The sequence below is a fragment of the Oncorhynchus keta genome, chromosome 34 (genome assembly GCF_023373465.1).
Source record: "Oncorhynchus keta strain PuntledgeMale-10-30-2019 chromosome 34, Oket_V2, whole genome shotgun sequence".
In the NCBI taxonomy this organism is placed as follows: domain Eukaryota; kingdom Metazoa; phylum Chordata; class Actinopteri; order Salmoniformes; family Salmonidae; genus Oncorhynchus; species Oncorhynchus keta.
Window position 1 is genome coordinate 44,581,756 of NC_068454.1, and position 22,175 is coordinate 44,603,930.

General features: G+C 43.3%; 1 protein-coding gene across 2 annotated transcripts; it reads right to left on the reverse strand.

The window, feature by feature from the left end:
• Window positions 1–1,103: 1,103 nt before the first annotated feature.
• pgap1 (post-GPI attachment to proteins inositol deacylase 1) lies at window positions 1,104–21,920 on the reverse strand. 2 transcript variants are annotated; one of them, XM_052493933.1, is made up of 22 exons: window positions 21,639–21,920; window positions 20,475–20,628; window positions 9,500–9,675; window positions 9,055–9,226; window positions 8,794–8,954; window positions 7,842–7,894; window positions 7,678–7,744; window positions 6,453–6,558; window positions 6,251–6,309; window positions 5,907–5,990; window positions 5,619–5,680; window positions 4,153–4,204; window positions 3,787–3,864; window positions 3,442–3,517; window positions 3,217–3,290; window positions 2,997–3,051; window positions 2,755–2,821; window positions 2,504–2,609; window positions 2,273–2,311; window positions 1,915–2,099; window positions 1,327–1,556; window positions 1,104–1,239 (listed from the first exon to the last, which is right to left on the reverse strand). In XM_052493933.1, exons 1-21 carry the CDS (start codon window positions 21,768–21,770, stop codon window positions 1,361–1,363), a joined length of 2,154 nt encoding a protein of 717 aa, XP_052349893.1. In that variant the 5' UTR covers window positions 21,771–21,920; the 3' UTR covers window positions 1,104–1,239; window positions 1,327–1,360. The 2 variants fall into 2 exon arrangements, with proteins under 2 accessions (XP_052349893.1, XP_052349894.1); XM_052493934.1 differs by having other exon boundaries at window positions 5,619–5,668; window positions 21,639–21,917.
• Between the last annotated feature and the right edge of the window lie 255 nt (window positions 21,921–22,175).

The window sequence follows — 22,175 nt, forward strand, 5'->3', positions numbered from 1 at the left end:
GACCTGACCCGGATCTGTGAGTCTGCTGAATGATAGGCCCAGCGCAGGTACCAGCAGAACTCAGAAGAGACAGGAAACAGCCAGCGGAACCAGGGCTGCAGACACAAAGTAGTTTACACGGTATAGATGGAGTGGGGAGAAAGACACCATGGCAACGGAGAGAGGCAACAGCAGGCGGGATGTGATAGGCAGGGTTTTACTGAAACACAAGAGCATAAAACCCAAGTTAAAACACACCTGGGTGAAAGGACAGGAGTGAAGACAGACATGAAAGATGTGCGCGCATGTGAGACAGACGGAGCAGTATAATACAAGCACCTGTAGCTGAGAGTGAGTGTGTTACAGTTGATGAGCAGCAGAGAGGCGATGAAGAGAGGCACGGAGTGGGGCCAGCAAGGGTCAGGATCCAAACGAGCAACAGAATATCTGCAAAGAGAAAAGGCAATTAAAGGAAGGGGGAAATATCACAGTTCTACACATGGACATACACACGGTAGAGTTAGGGATGTTTTTTTCCCCCTTTTATCTCCAACAGGAGATGTCCTTTCTATAGGATGCAACAGCAATCACATACAAATGGGATTGAGCCATTCTGGCATGTCATTGTGAATGACAATGTCAACAGTTTGTACAACTTTAGCTTGACAAGACACAAACACACTAGTACCTGAGGTTGCGGGTCCAGTGGATCAGTGATGGGGCACAGAGCATGACTGGTAGAGTGAGGAGAGCAGACAGGCTGACGTGCAGCTGCAGGTCATCTCTCACATCCTGCAGTACTGAGTCCGATAGCAGGGGGGCGCCGTTACATTCTTTAGGTTTACCGTCCAGGGCCTCACTGTTCCCAGTGCCTTTCTCTTTGTCGGTTTGTTTCTCGGGCACCTGGAAGGGTAGTTGTGATTATAATCAATATATGAATATTTTAGAGAGGTCATTTTTAGAGGGCAATAATTCTGACTCTTACCAGGTTCAGCATATGACTCAGAGACCTCTCTGTCATCTGTAGCCTTAGAACCTGGACGGAAACATAGGCACACATCAGTAAACCACAGGAAAACTAACAAGTTCAATGAGTAAGTATTTAACTGGGCCCCTAGACTCACTCGGTAGAGATGCAGCAGGAAGGTGGCTGTGATTGACAGGGCTCCACAGGAAGCCCATCCTAACACGCTCAGACACAGAATGAGGAGCAGCTGAGTCCGCCTACGCAGGGTGCCGCAGTCCCGAGACACAGAGGGCCTGAAAGCAGACACCCACACACAGACTAAACTAATTCTAATTCCATGGAGTTCAATCTAATGCATGAGGGGAGCGGGCATTCATTACCTGTGAAGCGGGGCCAATAGCAACGAAAGCAGCCTTAGAAAGAGGCGGAGCAGCACACTGCCCCAGAAGGCCATGGCTGCTCCCAAAACATACAGCAGGGGGACAGGAGGCGTGGCCAGTCTTCGTTTAGGGGCAAGCCCTCCTGTGTCATACCATCTGGGGTAGTGGCGGGGAGAGCATCTAACGGCGGGAGATGAAGAGTGGACCAACCATCCTGGAACCAGCTATACCTGGATACAAATAGTGGGATGAAGGAGGATAGAGGGACTTTGTATGGTGTGGTGTTGTTTCATGTAATACGAGTGGTCTTTCACAGTGTGTCTGTGTGCGCGTGTGTGTGTGTGTGTGTGTGCACATGCATTTGTGTGTGTGTGCGCACACCACAGGAGGTTGGTGGCAGCTTAATTGGGGAGGACGGGAACGTGTTAATGGCTGGAGCGAAATCCGTGGAACAGTATCAACAACATGGCTTCCATGTGTTTGATGCCATCCCATTCGTGCCGTCCAGTCATTATTATGAGCAGTTCTCTCCCTCAGCAGCCTCCACTGTTGCACACACATGCATGCTTGATTGAATAATAGGTCTACCTGAGCAGCAGATGCAGCAGGTAGACGGGAAGGTCCACCTTGTGGGGCTGCAGGGATCTGGCCACGGCATGGCTCATCTGTAGGGGGCGCCCCATCCTCACGACAGAGGACATCTGCCCCCCACAGGCCAGTAGGAGCGCTACAGCCACGTACACCGGCAACACGGGCCCACAGAACCTCAGCACCTGGGAGGACAGCAGGGTAGAAAATTCCGTTCGCTAGTTAGTCATATTGGTGTGTTTGAATTTAAGCTAGCTAGCCTTAATTTCACTCAAGGCTAAATTACCCAGGAGTACTACAACGCACATAACTCTGTATGTAAGGGTGAGAGCTGAGCACAAGAGAGTATAGGTCTTACCTGTCCAAGCACCCTGGGAAATGATGTTCTCACAGATACCTGGAGAGGGAGAGATGAGAGAGAGATTCTTAGAGAAAAAGGGAAGTTTAATAAAAGTGTTTTTTAAATTAAAAACCAAACGTGATTCAGCTTGAAGCCTTTATCATGGTTTAATGCCTCACATGAATGGGCAATACCATGTTGAGATAACAGAAAAACAAAAAGTATCCCATTTAATTCTGTGGGCAGTACCTTATAGTGGCAGTTGGGGGCAGTGTGGAGCTGCAACAGGACACCAGTGGAGTTGTCAGGACGACTCGTGTGGAGCATTCCCGATATCTCTGTTACAGAGGGAATACTGAGAGAGATTGCAGGGATAGAACAAATAAATAACAGTTTTCAATTGGGTTACGGGTAAATACATTAGATAAAATATATATTAAAAAAATATCCAGGATTGGTGGACAGACAAACAGATGGATGGACAGGTGGTAAAATCTTGCCTGGACGTGGTAACAGAGTCCTCCCTAAACCATGGCACCTTCATTATGTAGACATTGGGCAGTCTGTCTGTACATAGAGACAAGGACTTTCAATCCAACATTATTGGTACTTTTGCATTTTCAACCATTACCAAAATCATAAATTAAAAGATGGATTAAGAGCAGCTGTCAACCAAACTCACTCAAACACGCACCCCATCAGTTGATAGAAATGTGCTGCAAAACTGTAGACGTCTGCTTACCTGCTTTGGTTACTTTGCAGTGGCTTACGACTGAAATTCTGAAAGCTTGATAGACCTGAGGATACAGTGGTCAGAAAGTATAAGACCAAATACCTTGGTCTTGTTCTGCCAGTACTGTATGTACGATGTTCAACCTCCTGATAGAATGTACTGGACTGCAAGTAGTGGATAATTACTTGACCAAACTTATTATAGAAATATACAATTCAGATGGACTTACCTGATGAAAGTGCTGCAGCTCAATGGTGTGCCGAAGCCCGGTGGAGTTGAGAGTGACGTCACTAACACTCATGCCTGAACGAGCGAGGACCCACAGAGTTCAGCCATAGGGAGCCAGTGTTGCCCACCGAATGAGAAACGTCAACAAAAATACAGATTTTCAGACAAACCAGACTGCAAATATAATTGTTTCTACAGGGAGGAATTAGAGAAAAGGAGGACTAACCGAAGGAGAGAACGTGTGGTACTGGAACAGAGACGGTCTGAGACTCCTGTCTCTGCCACTCACACTCCACTGTGAACTGTGGGACACAGAGTAGAAAAGATGTACACATGAAGGGTACTACAAGAGTTCCTCTTTACTTCTCTTCACATTTATAAATATGTAACGGCGCTACCACTGAGATAAATGTAGTTTATTTATTTATATTGTCACTACACCTTATGGAAAATAGTGTTTCTCTACCTGTATCCGTATTTGTTAATAACTAGGGCACATAAGCGATATCAAAATCTGTTTAAGATTGAAACAGTGCTTTGGGTTATAAAAGAAAGAGTGCACACAGTGTACCTGTCTACCGTTGAGGTTGGAGGCAACCACAATGAGGTGAGAGACAGAGGACAGCTCACTGAGGCTCAGAGTCAGAACCTGGGGGGGACAGACAGCCAGCGACCAGTGAAGCAACAGTTCTGAAGATTTATTTTGATCTACACTTAATTATTATATACACTTATTTATTTTGGTCAACACGGTTTGAGTGCAGTGTCAAGTCATGCCACAGTGTACTTAAAGTGCATTCCACAACACAAGAAACAGAGAAATGAAAAACAGGAGAAACAGCAGACAGCACATTGACACAAAAACATGACCGACTTCAAATAACTGACTAACCACTAATATTTAGTGGTGGTGTAAATATGGGAAGTTAATGCTTACCTTGTAATCTGGGAGGAGTTCTGTTCCAAAAGACAGATCCACTGCCTGCACACTGGGGAAAGAAGAGTACAGTCAGAGACAGCAATGAAGGGAGAAAAGAAGAAGAGAAGGAGCATGGAGAGAGAGAGAAAGAATGGTACGTCAGATGTCAGAAAGAGCCAGCAGTAAGCTGAAGCAGAGATAAAGGCGAATGAACGAGGAGAAAGAGAGCGAGAGAGAGAGAGACAAAATGGAAAGAGTACATGTCTGACATGGCCAGTCAGTACTCACCACTAGGGATGTGACAAATGGGGGAAAAAAAATCAAAACATTTCAACAGTCATTTTATCAGTTTTCCGTTAAAACGATAAGAAATGTTCATAAAATGACATGTGAATTCACAATGCAGCTGCGCTGCTGCCAGCAATGGTTTGGGTCTCACGGTTTGGGTCTCCCTTTCAGATGTTTAAGCATGGAACCTTTACTACCGTTACAGTACCTCAAAGCCACCTCGCAAAGTTTTCATTTCCTTCCCATTTAACTTAGCTGGTGTTGCTTGCCTTTCGCTGCCATAGTGGTGGAGAGCCGGCCCAAAATAATTGATTCCTCGGCTACTTGCCCGTCAACTCCCATTTCTGAGTATCAAGATTCAGTATTTTTGGAACGGAGGAGACTGATTGATTATTGTCTGTACCTTCAAGAAAACAACACTCGCGTCTTTCATAGCGAGCGACGAAGAGAGAAGGGATGGGCACAGTATAGGCAGATCGGCCACCAGGCAGACAGAGTCAGAGACGTGCACAAGGCCTATCTATCGGCAATCAAAAGCTGTATCTCGCAATGGAATGCTGTATCTTAAATTCTTGGCTTGTAATGCCCCGCAACTTCAGTAAAGCAGGGCCTATCATCAATGAATAGGCTAGGATATTCTTCATGCCACAGGGTTCCAGAGTGGCGCAGCGTTCTAAGGCACTGCATCTCAGTGCTAGAGGTGTTACTACAGACCCTGGTTCGATTCCAGGCTGTATCACAGCCGGCCGTGATTGGGAGACCCATAGGGCGCAGCACAATTGGCCCAGCTTTGTCCGGGTTAGGCCGGGGTAGGCCGTCATAGTAAATAAGAATTTGTTCCTAATTGACCTGTCTAGTTAAATAAAGGTTCACACACTCATATCATTAGCGAAAAGCAAGAGCAGGCAAGCCAGCGCGAGGGAAAGAGAAGGAGGCAGGCAGAAATAATGTATTGGTAATCTGTATCTTACAATGTCAAATTCACCAAAGTAGCCTAAAATTTGCCTTTTGCTCTCTGGTTTTATTTAAATTACACAGCTTCCTCCAGGCCTTTATAGCCTACCGTCTAGTTGGGCAAGAACACAGAAGATTTTTTTTGTGATAACTGCACTGTGATTTTAATTTTGTGGGGGGCAGGGAACAAAAACATTTTTCTTTAACGTTAAGGATCACAACTTATCCACACCCCTACTCACCACATGGATCCGTTCATCTGTGTACAACCGTAAACCCAGCTAGTCATTTCCTGTTGGAGAGACTACAAACATTGGCTCGGTAGTCTCACAAAATGCAGTCTTATGCTTGCAAGATTCACCTCATACTGTGTTCTCAACTTGCGGACTTACTCACATCATTAGTCTTATATATCAAAAATCTATTATAAATGGTGGCAGAAGTGGGAAGCACCAGTGTTATCTTAAGAGCATATATTGTATATTGGTTTGAATCCCATTAAAGCAGCAGAGCTGCCATCTCAATCTCACCAGGTTGTTGCTGCGACAGTAGAAGTGGCTGTAGGCTCTTCTGCGACTGGAGAGGGCAAACAGGAAATACTTGGCTTGTCCTTCCTGCAGAGAGCAAAGAAACAATAACACCAAGCCATATTTTCAGAAGACATGTATCTGTAAATGATGTACGCTCAAGGCCCAGCTCCTTCTGGGCCTGGAAGCGCAATTTAGCCTAATGGAAGACTAAGTGGCTCAATAAATCACATGAATTACGCCAATCTAGTTATTTTAGGTCTGTGATGACCAAAGTGATAGGAGCTATGTGAAGGGTCTATGGACCAAAATGGACCTCGGCCCTGGTGGTAATGGTGTAGGCTTACTTTGGGAGCACTGTACGCCAGACGGAGTGTGTTCACCTCGCTCCACGTTTTAGGAGACCCTAGAGAATGTGATAAATAAGAGAGTGGTCACACACCCAGTAATACATATGTTTCGTAAAAGGACACACAGCCTAAAAAGTGACATGCAGTCACACCGTTCGGCCCTACTACAAAACACACTATAGCACTGTAACCCACTGACCTGAGAGGGAAACGGGCGTCTCTAGCTGCTCACCCAGCACACGTACAGGGTGTCTGATAAAATGATGGTTCAGAATGGCCATTCTCCTCTCTGGATCGTCTGAAAACTGATTTTAAAAAAAGAAAAAAAAGACATCAATACACAGTACTTAGCAACTTCAAATGGACAGACAGTGTTCCAATTTTCTTTCCTTCGTGGCCACTTAAGAGTTGAAAAGACTGGGCAAGGTTCTAGACTAATTATTTCTCCTATCAAACTCTTCTCAGATCAATTAGGGAAGTAAGCGGCACACTAAGATGAATTGAGCCACAATCCTGGTGTACATCTAGTCTGCATAGGCTTTCTCTTGGTCTCCTTTCCTTCATCTGCTATAACCACGTTTCCACCCAGTTATGTGAGTAATGTCATACCGTATAAAAAAATTATAATAATAGGGAAAAAAAATAGGACGTGTCGGTAACATTTTAGAAATGCAGACATCATTTGTTCGTTTGACATGGTGTGAGAAATGGTGGTGGAAACACCTTCATGTGCAAATATAGATATAATAACCATCATATGGAAGTAAACGTGGAGTCACGCAATGATATGGTATGTGGTCCTCCCATTAAGACCCGGGAAACCATGCAGTTTATTAGACTAAAGATTAAATAAGTTAATGATGTCACAGGGTGATGAAAGTGCACAGAGATGAGTTTAATGCTCCTTTCCAATAAATATCGAGGGTCTTATTTTGGTGACATGATGATCGATGCTTGACTGCTGTTTGACAAATAAAAATGTATCCATAATAATCTCATCATCTAGACTAGCCTACCTGCACTGTATATGCAAGCTGTTGTTGTCTAGAGCGCACGTGCCAAGACAAAAGTAGGCACATTTGCTATTTAACAGTTTGTTACAAAATTATCGGTAGAGTTAAAAATGAAATGGAAACACATTGAACTTTTGGTTTTTATTCAGTACATGAAAACTTCAGGCAAAAAATATTGTTGGTGCAATACTTAATTACGGACAGAGTTGGTCTTTTTGGTAGAAAAAACACTAATATTTTAATGTAAATCTGTCACCAATTGGATTGAAACCGAGCTACTGATGTGAAATAACTGGATAGTTGGAAGCAAACTCCCAAATGGCATCCAAAATGTTGCCTATCCTGTGTTTTTGAGATCAGTCAAGGAGGCCCCGCCTGGTCTCCAGTCTAGTGAGCCAGTGTGATACTCACCTGTCCCGTTTCAGGTTCAATGAGGTCAAAGAATGCCCGCACAGTGGCCAGAACCAGCTCTTTGCACCTGGAAAACAAACACAATAAGCAAATGACTTGCATATTTATGGAAGAGGGTCTGGAGATTACATCAAGCAAGCTGTAAATTGAATTCCTCTACTTACCAAACAATGGACAGGTGGTCCGTGGACACCCAGGTCCTAGGAACAGCAGTAACCTTCATAAAAGAAAAACAGAAAAGGATATGAACACTATCAGTTTGAAATTGAATGCACGGCTGAAGGACTTGGGCCAATCGAAATTCATCTGGGCTATCTGAATGAAACGCACACAAAAAAAACTGACCGACCAGGTGAAAGTTATGATCCCTTATGTCACTTGTTAAATCCACTTCAAATCCCTGTAGCTGAAGGGGAGGAGACAGGTTAAATATTAATTTTAAGCCTAGATTGTGTATGTGTGCCACTCAGAGGGTGAGTGGGAAAGACAAAATACTTAAGTGCCTTTGAATTGGTTATGGTAGTAGTAGCTAGGCGCACCGTCAAGAACTGCAACGCTGCTGTGTTTTTCCACTCTCAACAGTTTTCTGTGTGTATCAAGAATGGTCCAATACCCAAAGGACATCCAGCCAACTTGATACAGCTGTGGGAAGCATTGGAGTCAACATGGGCCAGCATCCCTGTGGAACGCCTTCGACATCTTGTAGAGTCCATGCCCCGATGAATTGATGTTACAAGGGGTGGGGTGCAACTTAATATTAGGAAGGTCTTCCTAATGTTTAGTATACTCAGTGTATATTGTTTTTGGCATGTGGCTGAACTGCAGCTGACCCATTGCTTCCAGCCTCTTGGGGGGTGTGTGTGTGTGTGTGTGCGTTGGGTTGGGAGCATAAAAATACAAATGTCTGTTTTCAGTAAGTTAATAGACAATAAAGCATATATCATCTTATAAATGTAAAGAGTTTGAGTGGACAATTTTGTCTCAAGTGATAGAATAGTTACAAATCTTACAGCAGTTCACAAGGCTCGATTTGACCGAAACGTCAACAAAATAAATGTTTTATCTGCACATGTAAAATGTGAATGCAGCAGAAACTTTGACTTTGTTGAGTCTTACCACCAGAGACAGCTTGCTTGGGTCGTCCTGGGGGCAGGGCAGGGCCGTGAGGCCGGAGCGCACCTGGTAGTCACGGTAACCACCCCCCACGGAGAGAACTGTCACGTTGCGCAGGTCTTCCGCTCGACCCACCCAGCGCTGTCTCACAGCAGAGTAGAACTCTACACACACACAGAGCAGAAAGGAGAGAATACAGACAGATCACAGTGCTGGGGGTTACTATACTTTGTAAGCCCTAGTGTGTGTGTGTGTGTTCCATACCCAGTAGGTGTGCGTCGAGGGACAGCACGGGGGCCTGGTGAGGGGAGGCCTGGGTGATGATGAGGCTGACAAGGCGAGGGCTGAAGCGGGGCAGGGTGAAGAGGGCTCGGGCCACCACTCCCCCCATGGAGTGACCCACCAACACCACACTATGAGGGGGGGCTTCATGATCCTGCGGAGAAAGAGGTAGGTGTGGGGTTTAGTTTATCAGTCTAATGCCCAATCCCAAATTGATCCTTAGCCCCGAGGCACTTGTGTTTATCTGAAAGGATTGGATAGTTTAAGCAATATGGCAAAAACTCCACCTGCCCTCTCAGACAAGTGCCTAGGGGGGTAGGGGTTGATTTGGGCTTGGGTGTAAGTCAGTTGTTAGCCATTTTTAGTTAGCATTTATATATCTGATGTTTTTAAGAGAGCTCACACAACAATTTCTTATATAATATACCTTGTAGAGGCGCAGGATGGCCTTGATGCTCTCGTGTAGGAAGTGGGTCTGCCGGCGCAGGCTGCCTCCATACAGGGCCACAAGCTCCTCGTTGAAGTCGATGGTGAACACGTTGAGGTGGACCCCTCCTTCCAGGGCCTCAGCCTTCCTCAGAGCCACCGAACCCAGGGAGCGAGCTGGTGAGAGGACATAAGAGGTCATAGACCGATTAGAAAGCTGTGAGAAGACTAACACTTAAGGATAAGATAAAAAAATATATATAATAACCAGAAGTTGGGCAAGGGAGGACACGTAGCTCAGGGCTATGCAGTTAGGTCAAACCCTAATTCTACAGAACACCATGTGCGTGTCATAACTTGGGTAGCTAGCTAGCTAGGTAGGTAGCCATCTAGTCTAGCTAGATCGCTAAGTTAGCTAAACAACTACAGGTAGCTATATCTATGACTAAACATAGAAGAGGTTTAACAATCTGAAATATATTGTAAACAGCCAGCTAAAATGTTATACAACCAGCCACTTAACGCTAGGTTTACCAACAAACGTTACCACATGACTGGAGATGGCAAGCTAGTTAGTCTGGCGCCTGATAACTTGTTCGCAAACGTGTAACATTAGCAACTGTAAATAATTTTACTAGCCAGCTATGTAACATAATTGACAAAGTTTGACATTGGTTATGACCGTGGATGCGTTTCAATCTCACAAAATTATAGGCATGATGCAAGATTGGAATCCTAACAGATGCAAGATTGGAATCCTAACAGATGTAACAATTGACTATCCAGCTAGCTAGCTGAGGACAAATAATAATAAATCAAATCAAATGTATTTATATAGCCCTTCGTACATCAGCTGATATCTCAAAGTGCTGTACAGAAACCCAGCCTAAAACCCCAAACAGCAAGCAATGCAGGTGTAGAAGCACAGTGTACAACACTTTATTGTTGTAAATCTCAAACTGAATCTGGTTTTACTATAAATATATTTGCCTAAGCATGCCTGATAACATCTAGCTACAGCCATGTCTGTCTGTCTGCCTGCCGAGGCACATTTGTACAGTCTGGTCACTGTGCAAAAGGTTGAGGGTTATGCAATATTTATTTATATTAGGCTAGATATTGTTCTAAATGTAATATCTCTGCCTGTGCATAAGTTCAACTTCTCTACTCTAATGGTGATGTTATGCTGGCATAGTTCAACTGTCGTTCAAACTGTACAATAGAGTATAATTCATTATATTTGTTTGTCTTATAGACAATATCTTGTGGTGCCTGGGCTTCTTCCTGGAGTGAATTCTAGATACAGAAAAATAATTCCTTTGCTTGTGTGTGTCATTGTGGCAGAACTGTTTCCCTCTTGGTGGATTGGACATTATGCTGTATTTCAAGCAGAAGATGACTCAAGAGAATGGCAGTTTTATAATGACCACTCCCACAGCCGTACAATTATTCCCTGAACATTACGACACTGATCACACTTATCTTACTGCATGTTCCTTTGTGAATGTCAATTTCATCATGACCACCTCTCCCATCATCTGCTGATCGCCAGTTCTCTTAGCTATAGATTATTAAACCAGATAATGTGATTTAACCAAAGATTGTTCTTACTGGAAGTTACTGGATAGGTACTGTTTGGTATATCACAGAGGATTTTCAACCAACGTTAGTGATGCCGTCTTCGTTTAGACACCCAACTGTCTCGATCAATGAGAGAAGGCTTGAAATAGACAAGATGGTGGCATACCCTTTGTTGGATTACTTCGTGGAGCAAAACAAATATTTTAATGACGGAGTATTTTCTAAATTCAAAAAGGACCCCCTGCAACTAGACACAGACATTTTGAGACTTGTGTTCCCAGAATCGAGCACGAAGGCAGTATTACTAAGCTAAGGCTGGTCGAGAATTCTCTGTGTTACACCAAGCAGTACCTATCCTGTAACTCCCAGTAATGGATACCGAAAATATTCAGTTAAATCACATTATCTGGTGTAACAATCTGTAGCTACAGTTTTCTACACACTGAACTGTACTACATTGTTCATACTGTATTTGTGTATGCTACTTTTACCATAAAACATTCTTGTTGAATACCAAGTTCTCTTTTTGAGTTAGCATTAAACAGTGTACACTCCCCTGTATAGTTTACAGTATTCAGACCCCTTGACTTTCTCTTAATTTTGTTACGTTACAGCCTTATTCTAACATTGATTAAAATGTTTTCTCCCCTGATCAATATACACACAAAAACTCATAATGACAAAGCAAAAACAGAAATCGCTTATTTACTTCAGAACCTTTGCTATGCGATTATTGATGATCATCGAGATGCTTCTACAACTTGATTGGAGTCCACCTGTGGTAAATTCAATTGATCGGATATGATTTGAAAAAGGCACACACCTGTCTATATAAGGTCCCACAGTTGACAGTGCATGTCAGAGCAAAAACCAAGCCATGAGGTAGAAGGAATTGTCTGCAGAGCTCTGAGACATGATTGTGTTGAGGCACAGATCTGGGGAAAAGTACCAAAACAATTCTGTAGCATTGAAGGTCTGCAAGAACACAGTGGCCTCCATTATTCTTTTAAATGTTTTTATTTATTTAACCTTTATTTAATTAGGCAAGTCAGTTAAGAACAAATGATTATTTTCAATGATGTCTTCAATGGGAAGGAAGAAGTTTGGAACCACCAAGACTCTTCCTAGAGCTGTTTGCCTGCCAAACTGAGCATTCGGGGAGAAGGGCCTTGGTCAGGGTGGTGACCAAGAACCCAATGGTCACTCAGACAGAGCTCCAGAGTTCCTCTGTGGAGATGGGAGAACCTTCCAGAAGGACAGCCATATCTGCAGCACTCCACCAATCAGGCCTTTATGGCAGAGTGGCCAGACGGAAGCCACTTCTCAGTAAAAGGCACATGACAGCCCGCTTACGAGTTGCCAAAAGGCACCTAATGGACTCAAAGAACGATAAGAAACAAGATTATCTGGTCTGATGAAACTAAGATTGAACTCTTTGGCCTGAATCCCGAGCACCACGTCTGGATGAAACCTGGCACCATCCCTACAGCATGGTGGTGGCAGCATTGCTCTGGGGATGTTTTTCAGTGGCAGGGACTGGGAGACTAGTCAGGATCGAGGCAAAGATGAATGGAGCAAAGTAGAGAGAGATCCTTGATGAAAACCTGCTCCAGAGCGCTCAGGACTTCAAACTGGGGCGAAAGTTCCCCTTCCAACAGGACAACGATCCTGAGCACACAGCCAAGACGATGCAGGAGTGGCTTCGGGACAAGTCTCAATGTCTTTGACGGACCCAGCCAGAGCCCAGACTTGAACCCGATCGAACATCTCAGGAGTGACCTGAAAATAGCTGTGCAGCAACATTCCCCATCCAGAGCTTGAGAGGATCTGCAGAGAAGAATAGGAGAAACTCCCCAAATACAGGTGTTTCAAGCTTGTAGCGTCATACCCAAGAAGACTCAAGGCTGTAATCGCTGCCAAAGGTGCTTCAACAAAGTACTGAGTAAAGGGTCTGAATAGTTATGTAAATGTAATATTTGAGTTTCTTTTTACTAGATTAGCACAAATGCTTCAAAACCTGTTTTTGCTTTGTGATTATTGTGTATACATTGATGGGGGAAAAAACTCTATTTAATACATTTTAGAATAAGGCTCTAACCTAACAAAATTTGGAAAAGTGAAGGGGTCTGAATACTTTCTGAAGGCACAAACTCATTTTCGTGCTCGTTTGTTATTAGCACAGCTAGACAGAACACCACACAGGCATGATGAAAAACACATGTTTTCAAAAATATCTTGCCTAGAGAAGTTCTGAGACTACTGTGTGTTGGTCGTTAGAAGTAAATAACACCATCATCCAAGTTTGTGGGCACCCCCTTCTACCGAGCAGGACGGTATCTGCATTCACTATGAATGGGGGTGGCAGGTAGCCTAGTGGTTATAGCGTTGGGCAAGAAACCGAAAGGTTGCTGGATTGAATCCCGGAGCTGACAAGGTACAAATCTGTCATTCAGTCCCCTGAAAAAGGCAGTTAACCAACTAAGCCGTCATTGTAAATAAGAATTTGTTCCTAACTGACTTGCCTAGTTAAATAATGGTAACATTGATTAAAAAAATATAAATATATAAAAAATATTTTTTTAAATGAATGCTGGACTTTGTTGTTTAGCAGCCAAAAACAGAAAAAAACTAAACTTTCTACTAGTGAAATGAAAACGTGCTCGTTCTAGCTTGTGGTTTCGATAATCTTGATGTTTATGTTAAAGAACGTAATGTTGTTAATATAGTAATGACTATGTGCCGTGGCAGAACCAGGGTGAAATTTACTTTTAATTTATATTTTTTTTGCTTATCCCTGACATTCATCCACCACATCCCTGAACAGTGGCTGTCCCCCCATGTGAGGATTAAGGTTGACCAAAGCTCATGTATATCAACACAAGATGACCTCTGAATAGACTAGATTTACTATTGGAGTTAAGTAATCTGATTAGCAAAACAGAGGGCAGTGTGTAGATTATGGATTTAAGCATCCCTTCAATTTACCTGTGAACCTGGACCTCGTTTCACCTCCCTATGAACAGTAGCACTCCTTTTAACAGTTTAAATCAACTCTGATTAAAGGGATAATTGTGGATACCACTTGTATCTCTCTGCGTACAATTTAAAATAAATTTCTAACTAGAGTTAGTGCAATTGCTAACTACCATTAGAGCATTGACTGGCAGTCTATTGTAACAGCTAGCTGTTAACATACTATTACCAGTCATTGTGCTAATGCTAGTTAGCATTGGCTTGCATAATTACCTCCAACTTCTTTCATAGTGAATGCAGACATAAAGAGTATCCATGAGTTAATCCGACTCTGTGGAAGTAGATAAAGCTCTTCATTGCCAAAATCTCAAAGTATCCCTTTAAGTGTGTTTAATGTAAAACTAGGTATTAGGCTTGACAGGCTTTAAAGTAGCCTAAACATAGCCTACTTAGTGCTGATGTTGTTGAATGTAAAACATCTAAAGATCATGAATCCAAGATGGCCCCTTGTATATAGCCGGTCTTTTTTCATATACATCATAATCTCACTTCTATCTTCAAACTAAATGCACTTTCCTGCAACCCGCCTCACCCAATGTGGAATGGATCTGCTATTTTTATTCCTTATAACTGGAACTTCCATTAGGAGCTAGCCAGCTAACTAGCTACTAGTCTTTGTTAGCCACGGCTAGCTGTCCTCGCCTTTTCCCCCCGGAATCAGCCAGCTGTTAGCTAACGCCTCTGTCTGGAAGCAAGCAGCAGTTAGCCTCGAGGTAGGCCCATATACCAACTAATTCTAGGGCTACAACCAACTAATTTGCCAATTGGCCTGGAACCTTTATTGTCGACACGGAGCCCCACTGATCCAACATGACTGGACTGCCAACGTGATCGCCCGATGTGGTCTCAACTAGAGGTCAATCGATTAATCGGAATGGCTGATTTCAAGTTTTCATAACAATCGGTAATTTGCATTTTTGGACAGATTTTAGTAGTCCTATAATAACTACAACTTCTTACCTGGGAATATTGAAGACTCGTGTTAAAAGGAACCACCAACTTTCATATGTTCTGAGCAAGGAACTTAAACATGAGCTTTTTTACATGGCACATATTGCACTTTTACTTTCTTCTCCAACACTTTGTTTTTGCATTATTTTAAAACAAATTGAACGTTTTATTATTTATTTGAGACTAAATAGATTTTATTGATGTATTAAGTTAAAATAAGTGTTCATTCAGTATTGTTGTAGTTTTCAATATGTATATATAAAAAAATTCATAATAATAAATAAATAAATTACATTAAAATTATATATTTTTTTGTATAATTATTATTATTTAAAATAGTCCGATTAATCGGTATCAGCTTTTTTTGGTCCTCAAATAATCGTTATCGGCGTTGAAAAATCATAATCAGTCGACCTCTAGTCTCAACAGGCTATTCTGTTATATCGCCGCAGAACCATCTACTAGCCCCGGCCCATTAGCTTTTTCTGAATGCTGTGTCCCCTGCTCGCCGAGTGTAGTAGTGAATACCGTACAGCACCCTGTCTCACCTATTGCTACTCTTTTGACCCTATGATCACTCGGCTACACAGCTGATGCCCCCTGGACTGTTTCAACAACACTGTACCCCATTATGTTTACCTTAGCTCTCCTGATCAACACCTGTGATTGCTTTATGCCTCTCTCTAATGTCAATATGCCTTGTCTACTGCTGTCTTGGCTAGTTTTTATTGCTTTATTTCACAGCCCTCAGTCACGCTCAAATTGTCTTAGATAGCTCTTTCGTCCAAACCCACACACATGACCTCACCTACATTAATTAATGCCTCCAGAGACTAAACCTCTCATCATCATCATGCATAGGTTTACCTCCACTGTGCTCACATCCTACCATACCCTTGTATGTACATTATGCCTTGAATCTATTCTACCACACCCAGATATCTGCTCCTTTAATTCTCTGTCCCCAACGCACTAAACGACCAGTTCTCATAGCCTTTAGCCGTACCCTTATCCTACTCCTCCTCTGTTCCTCTGGTGATGTAGAGGTTAACCAGGCCCTGTAGCCCCCAGTTCCACTCCTATTCCCCAGGCGCTATCATTTGTTGACTTCTGTTGACTAAGCGTAAAAGCCTTGGTTTCATGCATGTTAATATCAACTACAACATTTTCCGACAAGATAGAACTTTCCAAAGGGGCTGGAGTTGCAATCTACTGCAGAGACAGCCTGCAGAGTTCTGTCATGCTATCCAGGTCTGTGCTCAAACAGTTTGAGCTTCTACTTTTAAAATTCCACCTTTCCAGAAATAAGTCTCTCACTGTTACTGTTTGTTACAGATCTCCCTCAGCCCCCAGCTGCACCCTGGACACCATATGTGAATTAATTCCCCTCCATTTATCTTCACAGTTCGTACTGTTAGGTGACCTAAACTGGGATATGCTTAACACCCCGGCCGTCCTATAATCTAAGATACATGCCCTCAATCTCACCCAAAATTATCATGGAACCTACCAGGTACAACCCCAAATCCGTAAACTCAGGCACCCTCATAGATATCATCCTGACCAACCTGCCCTCTAAATACACCTCTGCTGTCTTCAACCATCTCAGCGATCAAATCAAAGTTTGTCACGTGCACCGAATACAACAGTGAAATGCTTACTTACAGGCCCAAACCAATAGTGCAAAAAAGGTATTAGGTGAACAATGGTTAAGTAAATAAATAAAACAACAGTAAAAAAGACAGGCTATATACAGTAGCGAAGCTATAAAAGTAGCGAGGCTACATACAGACACCGGTTAGTCAGTCTGATTGAGGTAGTTTGTACATGTAGTTATGGTTAAAGTGACTATATATGTGATGAACAGAGTGTATCAGTAGCGTAATAGAGGGGTTAGCGGGACACAATGCAGATAGCCCGGTTTGCCAATGTGCGGGAGCACTCGTTGCGTACTCACTGCCTCATTGCCTGCATCCGTAATGGGTCTGCGGTCAAACAACCACCCCTAAAACACTTCAGCGAGCAGGCCTTTCTAATCGACCTGGCCCAGGTATCCTGGAAAGATATTGACCTCATTCCGTCAGTAGAGGATGCCTGGTTATTGTTTAAAAATGCTTTCCTCACCATCTTAAATAAGCATGCCCCATTAAAAAAAATGAGAATCAGATATAGCCCTTGGTTCACTCCAGACGTGACTGCCCTTGACCAGCACAAATAGCCCCTGCGATATGCAACTTTTCAGGGAAGTTCGGAACCAATATACACAGGCAGTTAGGAGAGCAAAGGCTAACTTTTTCAAACAGAAATTGGAATCCTGTCACCAAAACTCCCAAAAGTTCTGGGACACCGTAAAGTCCATGGAGAATAAGAGCACCTCCTCCCAGCTGCCCACTGCACTGAGGCTAGGAAACACTGTCACCACCGATAAACCTACGATAATCGAGAATTTCAATAAGCATTTTTCTATGGCTGGCCATGCTTTCCACCTGCGACCCCTACCCCAGTCAACAGCTCTGTACCCCTCACAGCTTCTTGCCAAAGCCTCCCCCATTTCCCCTTCGCCCAAAACCAGATAGCTGAAGTTCTGAAAGAACTGCAAAATCTGGACCCCAACAAATCAGCTGGGCTAGACAATCTGGACCCTCTCTTTCTAAAATGATCTGCAAAAATTGTTGCAACCCCTATTACTAGCCTGTTCAACCTCTCTTTCGTATCATCTGATATCACCAAAGATTGGAAAGCTGCCACGGTCATCCCTCTCTTCAAAGTGGGAAACAATAGACTAAAACTGTTACAGACCTATATCTATCCTATTCTGCCTTTCTAAAGTTTTCGAAAACCAAGTTAACAAACAGGTCACCAACCATTTAAAATCCCATCATACCTACTCCGCTATGCAAGCTTGTTTCTGAGCTGGTCATGGGGGCACCTCAGCCAAGCTCAAGGTCCTAAACGATATCATAACCACCATCAACAAAAGACAATACTGTGCACCCGTATTCATCGACCTGGCCAAGACTTTTGACTCTGTCAATTACCGCATTCTTATCGGCAGACTCAACAGCCTTGGTTTCTCAAATGACTGCCTGGCCTGGTTCACCAACTACTTCTCAGAAAGAGTTCAGTGTATCAAATCGGAGGGCCAGTTGTCCAGACCTCTGGCAGGCTCTATGGAGGTGCCACAGGGTTCAATTCTCATGGCCAACTCTTTTCTCTGTATACATCAATGATGTCGCTCTTGCGGCTGGTGGTTCTCTGATCCACCTCTATGCAGACAACACCATTCTGTATACTTCTGGCCTTCTTTGGACACTGTGTTAACTAACCGCCAGACGAGCTTCAATGCCATACAACTCTCCTTCCGTGGCCTCCAACTGCTCTTAAATGCAAGTAAAGCGAAATGCATGCTGCTCTTCAAACAATCGCTGCCTGCACATGCCCACCCACCAGCATCACTACTCTGGACGGTTCTGACTTATAATTGTCCACATATTCTAAAACCTAGGTGTCTGGTTAGACTGTAAACTCTCCTTCCAGACTCACATTAAGCATCTCCAATGCAAAATGAAATATAGAATCTGCTTCCTATTTCGCAACAAAGCATCCTTCACTCATGCTGCAAAACATACCCTCGTAAAAAACTGACTATCCTACCGATCCTTGACTTCGGCGATGTCATTTACAAAATAGCCTCAAACACTCTACTCAGCAAATTGGATGTAGTCTATCTCAGTGCCATCCGTTTCGTCAACAAAGTCCCATATACTACCCACTACTGCGACCTGTATGCTCTCGTTGGCTGGCCCTCGCTTCATATTCGTCGCCAAACCCACTGGCTCCAGGTCATCTATAAGTCTATGCTAGGTAAAGCCCCGCCTTATCTCAGCTCACTGGTCACCATAGCAGCACCCACCCGTAGCACACGCTCCAGCAGGTATATTTCACTGGTCACCCCCAAAGCCAATTCCTCCTTTCCTTCCAATTGTCTGCTGCCAATGAATGGAACAAATTGCAAAAGTCACTGAAGCTGGAGACTCATATCTACCTTACTAACTTTAAGCATCAGCTTATCAGAGCAGCTTCCTGATCATTGCACCTGTACATAGCCCATCAGTAAATAGCCAATCCAACTACCTCATCTCCATATTGTTATTTATTTTATGTATATATATAAAAAATATTTTGCTCCTTTGCACACCAGAATCTCTCCTTGGGCATTCAACTTCTGCACATCTATCACTTCTGTGTTTATTTGCTAAATCGTAATTATTTCACCACTACGACCTATTTATTGCCTTACCTCCCTAATCTTACTTCATTTGCACACACTGTATTTAGACTTTTCTATTGTGTTATTGACTGTACGTTTGTTTATTCCATGTGTAACTCTGTGTCGTTGTTTGTGTCGCACTGCTTTGCTTTCTCTTGGCCAGGTCGCAGTTGTAAATGAGAACGTGTTCTCAACTAGCCTACCTGGTTAAATAAAGATAAATAAATAAAAATCATGCCTGGGTTGAGGTTTGCTTGGTTGAGGTATGTGCTTGTGATTGTAACCATAACATGTAAATAGACTAATGCAACATAACTCATGATGGAGGACACTGAATACCATCATGCACATAATGGTAAAATAGCAAACTATGTGCATGTTGCATGCGTGTATGTGGGGGTGGTCGTACGCATGCAAGATTGAGAGTGAGAGAAAGAGAGCGTGGGTGTTCTACTCCCACCAGCAGCCACTAGCAACACCAAACCAGAAGAGGATAGATCTGCATTAGAGTGGGCATAGTACAGGGAACATCAACTAAATTCAGCCAGAAGATCAGGAGGAAGAGAACATAATCACAAATCATTTGTAAACCTCAAATTGACCACACGGATATAATATTTAACTAAAACAGAATCATTTGAAACCTTGTATACGATCACACACACACCGTATAACTCTCTTATGCGTGGGAATACTTTGGAACAGATTTCCAGAATTAAAATCCCTTGGAGCTGATTTGCTGGTGTTTTTACACCCCCCCCCCCCTTTGGAAACAAGCATATTAATTAATACTTTCAAGTGACATCCTCTGGGTCCTCATAGTGCATTTTGATGCCCAAAACATATTCAATAGATATATATATATTTTTTTATTTTGCTTAGAAAACTTGGGGGACAAAATAAAATCACCGCCAGTTGGGTAACCCTTCCATAAGATCTTTCTCAAATACAAGAGTTTCACCAGCCTATGTACAATATGCAACTGAATCAGATATTGTACATTAGAAATTCTTAGCTTCCATTGTTAAGAGCAATGGAGAGAGCAAACTTGTGATATTCCCTAATCTGAGTTGAGTGGGTATGTTCGATTCGAGTAAATTTGAAAAGTGGATGAGTTTGGTTAATGGTGATAGAGGCTCACCTTGTTTGTAGCTGCCTGCGTTTCCAGGTAGGAAAAGAACAGGGGCCCCGGTTAGTTTTAGTCCGCGAGTGTCCTGAGCGTACTGGCCCTCTCCGTACAGGTAAAGCCCATACGCTGGGTACTGGCGGGCCACGCGTCGGGGCAGGGCAATACGCTGTCAACACACAAACATAGTGAGGACACACACATCCCTGATAGAGCTCGTACTCTCCGGGCCTAAAGTACAACACACTAAGGACACACACACACACACACACCTCCCTAGAGGTAGAGCCATATGCTGTGAACAGCTGAGCCACACTTCTAGGCAGATTAACACATCACAGAGAAGAAGAAAAAACAGTACAGTGAGAAAGCATCATTGTGTGTGTGTGCATGCTGAACGACAGGAGAGGTGTGGCACCACGTGGCCGATACTGACTCTTGATTAAGCAAATCAGATCCGAGAACAATTTTGGGTAATAAATATAATAGCTACTTCTAATAGATTGGGCCAATTCTTCATATTTTATCAGCACCATGGTGAGCGCAGACAGACCACACAGGGCCATATGGTTGTGCCAGGCACTCAATGGGTGGAATAATCACCTTATAGTACTTATCATGGATCAACTACAGCTTCCAACACAAGGTGTGATCTCCTGAGCCCTGATGTAACATACAATGACACCACACACACTCACTCAGCATCCTCAACATACAGTAACTGCCTACCATGCCACCTCTCTATTGCAGCTAGTACTAGAAATAATGTACAATTCCATGGTAAATGTGAAACGTAGCTAGGTGTGCATGACACAGTCCGTCGACACCCTCAACAAGGAAATCGTCCTGAAAATCTTGCATGAGGTGCGATGTTGAAATTGGAAGCCTAATTTGCAGGTGCTTTACGACAACAGGTAGCTTGAGCTTCAGCATGATATATCGGCCATGGGCTAATTTACAGCTAGCCATATCCATATTATGGCTCTAAAAATCACAGCTGGACATTGACAGCTGGAGGGGGTGATGCTAGCTCGTCCTGAAAAGGATGGACACTAAAATAATGTTACGCATTTGGCAGCAACGTTCCGAGTGTTGTTGACAGTGCCGAGTGATTACGCCGAACCGAAACCGAGTCGCGCACGGTGCCATTTGTTTGAGGTCAATAGGCAAACTACTCACCCGGTACTCGGGGTACTCGAACATATAGGTCATTGTGCATCTATTCTCTTCAAATCCCGAAAACATTTCTCGCAGGCCCATCGCCAGAAGACCCAGTGCACACCCGTAAAAGGCCACAGTGGCGACTCTCATGTCTACTGTCTTTCGGATTTTTGTCTATTTACAGGTATACTGTTTCCATTTTTCCTTTTGCAAACCCTCTCTCTGTTAAACCTGATCTTCTTCTTCTTCTCCTTCTTCTGTGGATTCTATATGGCGGTTGGCAACCAACTTTAAGGTGCATTACCGCCTCCAACTGGACTGGAGTGTGGAGCGAAGGTCTAAATCCTACCCAATATTCTCGTCTCCCGAAGGAAACGAAATATACAAGGAAATACCACATCCCCTGAAGATTTCCACAGCAGTTCACTTAATCCTGGCTCTTCAACCCCATTACTCCTCAAATCTAATAACAATCGCTCCCTTTCTCTCATCATATTTCTGGCACTGAAATAGAACATGTTCCCTTGTGTTCATCTCCTCCTGACAATGATCACA

Coding starts and splice junctions, on each gene's coding strand:
- pgap1 (XM_052493933.1), bottom strand. CDS start 21,770: ATGAGAGTCGCCACTGTGGCCTTTTACGGGTGTGCACTGGGTCTTCTG. Junction 9,227..9,499: donor CCATCCTGCGCCTCTACAAG/GTATATTATATA, acceptor CTTTCTCCGCAG/GATCATGAAGCCCCCCCTCA. Junction 6,310..6,452: donor GACGCCCGTTTCCCTCTCAG/GTCAGTGGGTTA, acceptor CACATTCTCTAG/GGTCTCCTAAAACGTGGAGC.